We start from the raw sequence: 12,240 nt of genomic DNA, 5'->3' as shown, positions 1-12,240 counted from the left end.
TCTCGACCCAGAATGTTGAAACTTCATAGGATGATTGTTCATGCAGAGTAAATGACCCCTAACGATTTTAGGGTCACTCTGTTAAAGGTCAAGGCCACAGGGGCCTGAACATGGAAAACCATTTCCAATCAATAACTTGAAAACCTCTCGACCCAGAATGTTGAAACTTCATAGGATGATTGTTCATGCAGAGTAAATGACCCCTATTGTTTTTGGGGTCACTCCGTTAAAGGTCAAGGTCACAGGGGCCTGAACATTGATAACCAGTTCGATCAATAACTTGAGAACCACTTGACCCAGAATGTTGAAACTTCATAGGATGATTGAACATGCAGAGTAGATGACCCCTATTGATTTTGGGGTCAGTCTATTAAAGGTCAAGGTCACAGTGGCCTGTTCATGTAAAATCATTTTTTGGAAATAACTTGAGAACCACTTGACCTACAATGTTGAAACTTAATAGGATGATTGGACATGCAGAGTAGATGACCCCTTTTTATTTTGAGGTCACTTGATCAAAGGTCAAGGTCACAGGAGCCTGAACGGTGACTTGAGAACCACTAGGCCAAGAGTGTTGAAATTTAGAGGGATTACTGGACATGCCAAGTAGATAATCCCTATTGCAGCCAACCATCAGTGTCTCTTTGACTTTCGCTCCTGACCTCTATTGACTTCTTGCCTATAGGACTTTGCATTGGGGGAGACATGCGCTTTTTTACAAAAGCATTTTCTAGTTTGTTTTAAGATTTGCTTTGCAAAAATGATACTTAAGGTAAATGTAATAAATTATAATAAATAACAAGAAAAATTTGTATAAAAGTACAGTTTTGTTGTCACATACAAACTTACCATGTATTTTATAGATTTGAAGATGTAGTGGATGTTTTGATGCCGTCACGGACCTCAATACAGATCAGTACAAAGAACAAGCCATATGTATTTTACACAAACAGAGCACAACAGATGAAGGATATGCTTGATTTATACCTTAATGAAAGTGACAGGGTAAATTTTTCTCTTGATTTATAGTTTGATGTAAGTGACAGGGTAAACTTTCTCTTCATATTGTTCTCAAGAAAGATTTAAAACAGGGTTCAGAAAAATACTATTAAAGCTTAATAAATGCTTTTTGGACAGAAATTTCAAGGTTTGAGATACTGTGAAATAATTACATTTTGTTGTTTTATTCAAAATAACTTTTATGCAGATTTCAAATTTCATTTTGGTTACTAAAGGCTGAAGTTTTTATCAATTTTAGATAAATAGATACGTTGTTGCAATGAAAGATTATATAACAAGGGAGAGTACTTTGTTATCCTTCAAACGTGGTGATGTTATCAAACTGGTGGATGCTGATGTCGACGAAGGTTTGTAGAATATCATTATTACAGTGTTATGTGTAAAAGATTTATTATTGGACCTTACAAAAACAGTCCCTTGCACGAAGTTTATGAAGCTTATTTAACGTTGAAACCATGGATGTATTGATAAGACATTGGTGTCAGATTTTGATCCAGGGTCACATCATACTAAAGTGAAAAAATGATACTAGCAGCTCCCTTGCTTGGCAGTTACTATTGAAAAAGGTTTACCAGGAGGTAGTGTAAGCCCAGGTTAGTGTCTGTGAGAGGATACCTAGTTGGTCGTCTGAGAACTTTGTAGTTCATTGTGTTTGTTTATTATACATGATATTTAATTAATTAAGCATTCCTTTAGCTTTGTTTCTGAAAAAAAAAAACATAGTTCATCAAGATTGAATATTCACAGCTTAATTTTTTTTGCTACTTTAATTATGACTATTGTTATAGGTTACGCTAAGAGAGGTAAGGTATATTGTAGAAAGATCTTTCATTGCCTTTTACTTTGACCTAAGACGTTGTCACGTTCATTGTGACAGTCCAATGAGCAGTATATATACTGACCTTACACATTCCTTACCACTGTAATCTCTGTTTCTCTCTATCCTTATCCTGTCCTGAAACTATCACCTTGTTACCAGTTTCCTTCACCATTGTTTTTTAACCTCACAGTTTCCGTCATTTACCTTTGTTTTTCAAATATTTTCACTTTTATTCCTATTATCTTGGCTACACAGGTAATTTAGTTTTATTTGCGCCTGTATTCATGAACGGTTTAAGTCTGGAATTTAGAATTAGACTTTGAAATGCTGAATTTTCTTTTTGCTTTGACATAGTTAATTTGGTATGAATTGTGAAGAAACTTTGCATGCATCTTCAAATGTCAGCTAAAAAAAAACCTTATATAAAACCATCTGTATAATATGCTATAACAAAGTCATGGCAAATAGAATTTTTGCAGTTCTTCAGACTTTAAACTTTGACAAATACGGACCCAGGTCTTGACTAATAACCTTCCTTCCAGTTAATGTTATGGATAGTATTTTCATTAACATTTAGATAGTTCATCTATATCTCATCTTTGTCTAAGTTATCTCTAAACTAGTATGGTTAGTTACTGAACAGTTCAAGATTTACCTTAGAAAAAATGTCAGCACGTAAAGTGCTTCCACTGTGCATATTGACATAAATCCGTAGAATGACCAATACTGTCAGATATATATATCTATAGATTCTATAACCTATATTCCTTTTCTGGATAAGATGTAAAAAGTTTCATTTTGCTAATTAAAATACCCCTCTGAAAAAAGTGTGGATTTGATTTAAGTCGACTTACATGTTAAGCTAACTTGCAGTAAATATTGATGCTAGTAAATACACCAGTGAACAAAAAGGGTTATCTAATCTTCTATGTGCATACATGTACTCCATGAAGATGTATAATTATAAGCAAATCATAAAGTAAGTTTACAATTTGTCAAATATTCTCTCCATTACAGAATCTACTATAGGATAAATTATTGTATTTGCTGTCTGTGCATTTGTAAACCTGCCAGATAATACAGAAATTATATAATAGTATTTCATTTTTTTTATGATTTTGCTCTCAGCATCAAACATTGTTGAAAGATTTAATCAGATTTTGAATTGAAACCATGATCTCTGTATTATATAGGAAATAAACCAACAAAGAAAATGAGTGCAAATGGTTCATTTAGAAATAAAGTTACCGCTGTTTTTGGATTATTACTGCCATCGGTTGCAACACTGAAATATGTACATGACTACAAGAATGATAAAAGGCCTTCATCGATATGTGAATGTCATGGCTAAACCAATCAGATTGCTTGAATTAATAGATGCAGGAATTATTTATTTTGGTTGAGTATTATGTGAAGCAGTGTCCCCTCAAACTATACATAAATCTTTGTTGAATGTTAACTATTTATTTCATGAATTTATAGAAAGAATAAACTGGAAGAAGCTTCATTGATGTTTATCTGTTTGTCTTTTTTTTCCTTGAACTGTTTTAGCATTGATTAGTCCGACATTGTTTCAGGCTGGCTGTATGGTATATCAAATGGTGTATATGGGTACTTCCCGGCAGAGTTGGTCAAACCTCTCGCCAGACACGAGGTGGATTATGCTAGAAGAGAAGCCATTGAAAGAACTCCAAGCTTTAGAGTTAGTGCCGTTTTATTTACTGTGTTCATTCCATTATCAGTGATGACTTTCACATGCATACCTAAAATGAGCCGCACCATGAGAAAACCAACATTGTGCATTTGCAACCAGCATGGATCCAGACCAGCCTGCGCATCCACACAGTCTGGTCAGGATCCATGCTGTTTGCTTTCAAAGCCTATTACATTTAGAGAAACCGTTAGTGAACAGCATGGATCCTGACCAGACTGCGCAGATGCGCAGGCTGGTCTGGATCCATGCTGGTCGCAAATGCACTATGTTGGTTTTCTTATGGCGTGGCTCAAATATACAAAGTCAGTTTAAAGTTTATATTCTTATTTGATATAACTGAAGATAATGTTTGTGGTCCTTAACGTTACAATGTAAAGTTTTTAGTCTTACAGTTTCTTGTATTATGTTACAGAGTCAACAGCAGCCGTCAGCACATTTATCTGAAACAACAGTGCAGAAAGTCATCCACAAAACCCACAACACTAGTCGGGTAAGTATTTATTATATAAACTACTAGTTTTGTATAGAAATACATGCACCATGATATGACACAATAATGTTAAAGTGATAAATATTGTTGTAATTGAACCAGTAGTGGTTCACTTAGATCACGATATGAATATATCTACGTACAGGATGATTCTCGGGAGATGGTTCGAGATGGCCCAATATTACGTGAAGCTCTACCACCACCTGACAACCGCAGTGAAACTAGTCAAGGTACCATGGTTCCAGATGGCAAGTTCTCCATGATGGAGTTCGCGCTCCTACACTTCCGAGAGAGTGTTGACAAGTAAATTGATTTTTCTTTATCTAAGTTGATTACAGATGCCAGATATATAGCTGATTCATGGCTCTTGCATAAGTATATTCAAACATGATTATGTTATGTCAGCTTTTTAAATCCCATGAAATTAAGCAGATTGCTTGAATTCTTTACCATGTATTTCAGTACATGGTTTCTAGAGATCAAATTATTAGTTAGGTTGAGGAAGCCTTAACCCATTTTTGAATTTCCTAGTTTATTGCAAGTGACAAACAAATTCTTCACATGAGACATTACTTCAGACGTCATATTGACATGGAAAATAAGTCAGATTGAGAGATATTGGTAATAAATTTTTGGGACAGCTTCAAATTTGTCAAAACCGATTCCTGTCTCTGTCTCTGTTGACTTTTGTTTCATTCTTTATTCAATTGATTTTTGTTTCATTCTTTATTCAAACTTGATTAATTAGCTATTTCATAATTCCAAAGTTCATCTTACAGTTTGCATATAATTTTATATATATGTTTGTTTTATGAGCTGTTGTGAGATATTAACCTATTCATTTGCAGAGAAGGAGATAATGAGAAAAGCAGGTAGAGCTACGGAGCAGAATAATTCAATCTGTTCAACCACTGTTGCTTAAATCAGCATGACATGTTTATATGCTGCTTTAACACAATATACACTGCCTTAAGCACAGGCCTACACAACATGTCTGTTAAGACAATGGGTTTATAAGTAAACTGTAATCATGATGCAGCTTCCAGGGCAAAAGTATACAAGCACTTCGTTCCAAACTGCTTACAAGTTTTTCAATTGATTTTGGAAATAATTTTCATTGGGATTTCATTTTTTGGGTTGCCATAACCACAAAAGCCATGAAATTCCAATAAAGATGAAATCAATAACAGTTTTCTCTTTGACTGACATTTCTTAATGAACAAATGATGTTGTTTATTATCAGAAATCTACAGTAGACACAGAACTCTTAAAATTCTATATTACCTGGATGCTAATGTTGCACATAATTATAGTTGTTTGGAGCAACCAAAATGCATTTGTTTATGTAAATAAAGGGTAGATTGTGACTGTACTTGTGGATATCTGTTATGAAAGGATGTACTGTACATTCAAGTAAACCCTTTATCAATTTAACTTCACTGACTGTTTGAAAGGCATATGGACAAGTAATATATTATAAGCATGAACTGAATTCAGTATTATGTACAGGACAATTATACTTTTGCATGGTTCTCATAAACATATAAACTTATCTCTTTCTTTTGGGATGCGGAGGGGCAAGTGAGTTAGTAGCCAGGAAGGTTATCAAAATTAAACCTAGGATTTAATGGGGCCTAATGATTCCTTTGTTTTCAGCTTTAGCATGTATGTTTTAAGGATATCCTGTAAACTCTTTATACAAGTACCTTCTTTAATAAATGCAAATAATGAGTGATGAATGTTTTACTATCAAATAGTTTCATTTATGGTAAGTAGTTTGAAGATGAGCTATCAGAAGTAAGATTTAAGAAACAAAAGAGCTAAATACTTCACCTGGTAGAAATCATTTGCAATCAACTACCTATGTTACATCTGCAAACAGAAAGGACTGCAGAATTATGTTATTATAATGTAAAATCAGTACAGAATTAAGTTATTCTTAATTAAGGCAAGGTCATTAAAATGTAAGAACTATCCAAAAGGCTGTAACACAGGTTCAGGAAATTAAAGAGTTATTTTTATACCCAATAGCCTCCCTACAAGGGACCTGAGTATTCTAAGTGAGTGGAGATGGCATCAGATTGGAAATGCTGTGCCAGATTTTGCTGAGCTAGGGAGAATGTTGGAAGGTCTCAAAATGCAAATATGAAATTTGGCTTTGACTAGCAGAGTGAATTTTCAATGCAATGATTGCAGTTGTGTGTCATTCATTCATTCATTCATTTCATTCATTCACCTCTTCTGTCATGCCCCATAATGAATGTCACTTTCTCTTATGACTTCATAATTTCAACCATATTAATCTTCTCCTGGCTAAGTGATAAAATAGCCATCTTTCCTGTATTACAATACCATTACCGATAGATCATTGATGTATGACATCTGTGTAAGCCTGATACCAGCATTCTAGACTGTTAATCCATCATCATTTTCTGTCTGCAGTCATTGCCCGGTCTGATCATGTGATTTAGTGTTAAGCATTGCATAACTAACCATTTATGAGCACTTTCTGCATTTTTGCACACAGAATGAAAGATGAAGCATAGAGTATCTACTTGATATTGTGTTGAAGTCTAGGCTGTGGAAACTTTGTGAGACATATGCTTTTTTGTTAAAATGACTATTGCAAATTGATTATTTTTCAAGGTATGATTTGTTGCGTCCAAACAATGGTTCCTTACATGGCACGATAAAATCGATTGAGAAATTGAAGCTGCATAACCTACAGAAGCATGAGAGGCACCGCCGAGGTGATGGTTGCTATACTAACTGCTATACTAACTGCAATATAATGCTTGATTCTAAACATATATTATTTAATTATTGATAATGGTATAAAACATATAATGAAAAAATCTTAACTTTTACGTTTTAAACTTTGTTTAGAACTTGTGGGTGGTTGAAGGCTGATGCAGAGTTAGAAATACAATTTATTGCAATCATTTATTAACTGAAGTGGAATTTCTGTAACAAAGTAATTCTATATGTGTTCAGTGATTTAAGCTCACCTGAACCACGGGCTCAGTGTGAGAAGTTAGTATAGGTGGGTCATCCAGTGTCTGTTGTCCGTCATACATTGTTGTCATCAATTGTCATTCACAATTTTACTTAAACATCTTCTTTATTGAAACTTCCAGTAAAAATTGTTCCATTTCATTAAATTATTCTGTTGACTGCATTTTGGGGTAGCCAGGGCTTAAAGTAGAAAATTCTTCAAACAACTGCTTCTCATTAATCGCTTGATGGGTCTTCACCAGATTTGGTGTGTTGCTTCCATAGATAAAAATGGAAAAATCTTGAAATTACTTCTTATGAACCACTTGATGGAACTTTTCAAACTGCTTGATTGATCTTCATTAAACTTGATATACAGCACCCTTAGATGGACTATTTTCAAGTTTGTTGATATGGTGCCATGTAGCATCTTGACATGGATCACTTTCATGTTTGTTCAAATTGTTCAGATTGATTGCATTTAGGGTATGTCAGAGCTTAAAATAGAAATAAGATTGATCATTCTCATATGGTTCAGCTTGACATCATAAAAGGACCGCCATAGTGATAGATCATCAGTAAACTTGTTTTGTAGCATCCTAGTGGTAGCTGGACCTGAAAAAAAAAGCAGTAACTGCTTTCAAATGGTTGTAAACCAAAATGTCAGTTTCAGGTGAGCGACTTGTAGCTATGATTACTCTCTTATTATGTCTCCCCTAGGAGACATATTGTTTTTGCCCTGTCCATTCGTCCGTCCTTCCGTCCGTCCGTACGTCACACTTCATTTCCGAGCAGTAACTGGAGAACCATTTGACCTAAAACCTTCAAACTTCATAGGGTTGTAGGGCTGCTGGAGTAGACGACCCCTATTGTTTTTGGGGTCACTCCGTCAAAGGTCAAGGTCACAGGGGCCTGAACATTGAAAACCATTTCCGATCAATAACTAGAGAACCACTTGACCCAGAATGTTGAAACTTCATAGGATGATTGTTCATGAAGAGTAGATGACCCCTATTGATCTTGGGGTCACTCTGTCAAAGGTCAAGGTCACAGGGGCCTGAACATTGAAAACCATTTCTGATCAATAACCAGAGATCCACTTGACCCAGAATGTTGAAACTTCATAGGATGATTGGTCATGAAGAGTAGATGACCCCTGTTGATTTTTGGGTCACTCCGTCAAAGGTCAAGGTCACAGGGGCCTGAACATTGAAAACCATTTCCTATCAGTAACTAGAGAACCACTTGACTCAGAATGTTGAAACTTCATAGGATGATTGGTCATGAAGAGTAGATGACCCCTATTGATTTTGGGGTCACTGCGTCAAAGGTCAAGGTCACAGGGGCCTGAACATTGAAAACCATTTCCTATCAATAACTAGAGAACCACTTGACTGTTCATGCAGAGTAAATGACCCCTATTGTTTTTGGGGTCAGTCTATTAAAGGTCAAGGTCACAGTGGCCTGTTCATGTAAAATCATTTTTTGGAAATAACTTGAGAACCACTTGACCTACAATGTTGAAACTTAATAGGATGATTGGACATGCAGAGTAGATGACCCCTATTTATTTTGAGGTCATCTGATCAAAGGTCAAGGTCACAGGAGCCTGAACAGTGACTTGAGAACCACTAGGCCAAGAGTGTTGAAATTTAGTGGGATGACTGGACATGCCAAGTAGATGATCCCTATTGCAGCCAACCATCAGTGTCTCTTTGACTTTCGCTTCTGACCCCTATTGACTTCTTGCCTATAGGACTTTGCATTGGGGGAGACATGCGCTTTTTTACAAAAACATTTTCTAGTTTATCTTATTATTCCTCCAGGTATCTACTGATGCGGGAGGCATATTATTATATAGTGATTGTCCTGTCTGTCTGTCCGTCCGTTCGTTCGTCCATTCAAATGGGACCCTTTCGTGTAGCATCAATACCCCTTACTAGAATGACTTGATACTAATGCAAATGTAACCTGTGACCATTCCTCGTCTTCAGACATCACCTGACCTCAGTTTGACCTTGACCTCGTTTTGGACTTAGGTGCAAAATCTATCGACAAGGATGCCACCGGGGGCATCAAGCATTTATTGAACGCAGCTCCTTGTTTTCATTAATATTTTTCCATTATTTAAATGGCATCATGTGTGATGTAAAAGATATCTATACTGGGGCATAATAAAATTCAATGCAATGCTCTTTTTATAAAGATGAAAATGTTTTGATGTGAGAAAATTAACATGTTCTGGTATGTTTCTATCACACTGTACACTACACACACAGTTTTGCATGGATTTCACTTGTTGTTTTGTGATAACAAATCTTTATAAGAAAACTAAAAAAAAATTGAAATAAATTAAGAAGAAGCAAGAAGGGAAATTGTAAATTTTATATAAATTTTCAGTAAAATGTATCATTAAATAGTCAAATTTTAAGAGCAAGTTAATCACCGATATGTCACTGTTGTATGTAGGAATATAGACTGACTATAACATGTTACCTATCTATAGGTTCAGGTGATTGGACATGGAAAGAGCAAGCTGAGATGGTCAAATGGACAAGGGTAATTTCACACATTTATTTCTCTAGTAACAGGAGTAAGGTCAAAAATGTGACCGATAATATGTTTCCATGGTATAGTCGAAAGAAATCGATAAAGTAAATGGATCCGTATTTTCCTATTTTTTTTAACGCAAATTCATATAGAACGAGTTCTCTAATCACACTTTTTCACTGCTAGTATTATATTCTACATAAAATTAGACAGTTTTCATGTTTATACTACAATGATGGTTAGTTTGCACATTGAAACTGAAAGTATCAACATAATATATATACATATGGCCTTTCTCTGTTGAAAATGAACAGGTTGTTCACTACAATTTGTAACCACATAATGTTTGTTATTTCCAGTCACCAATACAGACATCATTACTCAAACTGGATAATCCTGAACTCAACAAGTTAGCAATAGAATGCTTCATCTGTAAGTTTATCTTTTAATTATTCATCATTACCTAGTTGTGCATACAATTGGTATCTTTGTATTTGTACATACCCTAATTCACTCATCTGTACATGTACAGATGTACGAGAATCGTGTGTTCCTTATTAATATGTGCATAAATATGTTGATACTGTTTTTAGAGCAGGTGTAGCTACCCTTACTGCTAACATAATTATCTGTATGTGGATAGAGTATATTCGTGGATTTGTGTGTATGTCAGATTCTGTTATGACTAGTATGTACCTTGACTCACCTGTTCCTATAAGGTAGCTATCACATTTTCAATATTTTAGGTATAATGAAGTTTATGGGAGATTATCCAATGTCCTCCAACCAGACAGAGATGGACTGTGCTCTAAAAGTACTCAGGGTATGACTTAAATATATGTTACTTCCTACATTTACCTGAATACTTTATCAATATTACTTCATTCATTTTACACGTTATCACTGTAGTTGTTCTATCCTCTCTGATATTTCTTTAGCATAATAATTATTGTTCATTTTAAAATTTTATGTTGCAGATTGCATTGAAAGCTGAGTTTTTTTTCTCATCATTTTTATTTTGCAAATTTTAAAGGTTGTTAAAAGAATTATATTTCCTGACTTTTTAGGCCTGCCACAAGTATCCAGAGTTGCGGGACGAGGTTTACTGCCAGTTATGTAAACAAACAACAAATAATAGGAGCATGAAACCGTAAGTGTATTTATGATCTTCATATAAACATATCAGGTAATTGTCGCTAACATCAATGACATGTGCAGTTAGACTCTACAGCTGCCACAGTACACAGTTAGTGCTGATGGTGGCATCGACATAATGTATCTTTGCTACAAGTTATTCTTATATAAGCTGTGCCATGGGAAAACCAACATAGTGCCTTTGTAACCAGCATGGATCCAGACCAGCCTGCGCATCTGCGCAGTCTGGTCAGGATCCATGCTGTTTGCTTTCAAAGCCTATTGCAATTAGAGAAACTGTTAGCGAACAGCATGGATCCTGACCAGACTGCGTGGATGTGCAGGCTGGTCTGGATCCATGCTGTTCGCAAAGCCACTACGTTGGTTTTCCCATGGCGCGCTTCATATAATTATAATGAAATTTAGATATTACAGCATTGTGAATACATTATATGCTTGATATTAACAGGAATTATCATTAAAAAAATAACTAGCAGTTCAGTTGTGACAACTGATTAAATAATGTCACACTTCCACGAGGTCTGAATATAAGTAACAATTAGAAAATTTCATTAAATTTATATATGATAAAAATTAATTCTTTATTTTTATGAATTGAAGGAAAAGTTGTATAATGGGTTGGAGATTATTTGCTATCATTGCGGCGTACTGTGACTGTTCCGAGGCTTTCCGGCCGTATTTGTTCAAGTACCTAGAGACTGTTGCCTCGGATACACAGAGAACATACAGCGGAGCAGCAGCTATCTGCCTGCAGAATCTACGAAAAACGTTCAAATATGGAGGAAGGAAAAATGTGCCATTAAAAGAAGAAATCAATGCTTTAGCTGTAAGTATTTTGTTTAGAGGATGAAAAGACAGTTGTTGAATGTTTTCCATTGTTAGATGAACTCATTTACATCATGCTCATTATGTAGAAAAGGATACAAGTGTGTGAAAATACATGAATATTGAAGTTTTGGTTTAGTGCAGTAAAGTGAAATTGTTAAGATATTTATGACTTTATTGTTATGTGTGTGTGTGTTAGTAGGTGTCAGAGATTATGTTTGTTGCTTATGGTAATATACATGTATGTTTGTTCTTGTCTGTTGGTGTTTTTATGTGCTGTTTAATGTAAACATTTTAGTCAAGACAATCTATAGAAATGGAAGTTAAGGAAAGAAGATGGAGAAAGAGTATGGTAAAGGAAATATGTTGTCATCACAAAATGCTGTACCATACCATAACACTTTTATTGAAATAGATTCTGCTCATTCACTGTGTTCAGTACTATTAGATATATGCATGAGTGATATACCTTGTCAGTTTTGCTCACATTCCTATTTCTATTATATTTCAGCAGTTTTTCTGTTCTGTGTTAGAGGTTTTTATAGAGGTGTATAAAAAGTTATTTTCTAATAAAATGCATCATTTGAGTTCAAAAGATGAGACTTTATACATACAGACTACACTAGTGATTTAGAAAAAAAACACTATAATTCACTAAGTTGCTTTTTTTTT

At 34.9% G+C, this 12,240-nt stretch overlaps 1 protein-coding gene across 8 annotated transcripts in view; it reads left to right on the top strand.

Annotated features, from left to right (window-relative positions):
- LOC123564261 (unconventional myosin-XV-like) overlaps positions 1-12,240 on the top strand; it is a 57,454-nt gene that overhangs the window by 35,198 nt on the left and 10,016 nt on the right. For 6 of the 8 annotated variants that reach the window (XM_053536878.1, XM_053536874.1, XM_053536877.1 and 3 more), the window contains 12 exons: positions 864-1,005; positions 1,259-1,367; positions 1,809-1,823; positions 3,418-3,542; positions 3,967-4,044; positions 4,190-4,347; positions 6,691-6,794; positions 9,545-9,597; positions 9,948-10,020; positions 10,335-10,411; positions 10,656-10,738; positions 11,344-11,569. In XM_053536878.1, the coding sequence (XP_053392853.1) occupies positions 864-1,005; positions 1,259-1,367; positions 1,809-1,823; positions 3,418-3,542; positions 3,967-4,044; positions 4,190-4,347; positions 6,691-6,794; positions 9,545-9,597; positions 9,948-10,020; positions 10,335-10,411; positions 10,656-10,738; positions 11,344-11,569 (1,243 nt within the window). Of the gene's footprint in view, positions 1-863; positions 1,006-1,258; positions 1,368-1,808; positions 1,824-3,417; positions 3,543-3,966; positions 4,045-4,189; positions 4,348-6,075; positions 6,174-6,690; positions 6,795-9,544; positions 9,598-9,947; positions 10,021-10,334; positions 10,412-10,655; positions 10,739-11,343; positions 11,570-12,240 lie in introns of all 8 variants that reach the window. The other 2 variants (XM_053536875.1, XM_053536876.1) reach the window with 2 other exon arrangements.

The sequence above is a fragment of the Mercenaria mercenaria genome, chromosome 2, assembly GCF_021730395.1.
Source record: "Mercenaria mercenaria strain notata chromosome 2, MADL_Memer_1, whole genome shotgun sequence".
NCBI classification, from domain to species: domain Eukaryota; kingdom Metazoa; phylum Mollusca; class Bivalvia; order Venerida; family Veneridae; genus Mercenaria; species Mercenaria mercenaria.
The sequence above is the reverse complement of the archived record's forward strand: the minus strand, read 5'-3'. Positions and strand labels throughout refer to the sequence as shown.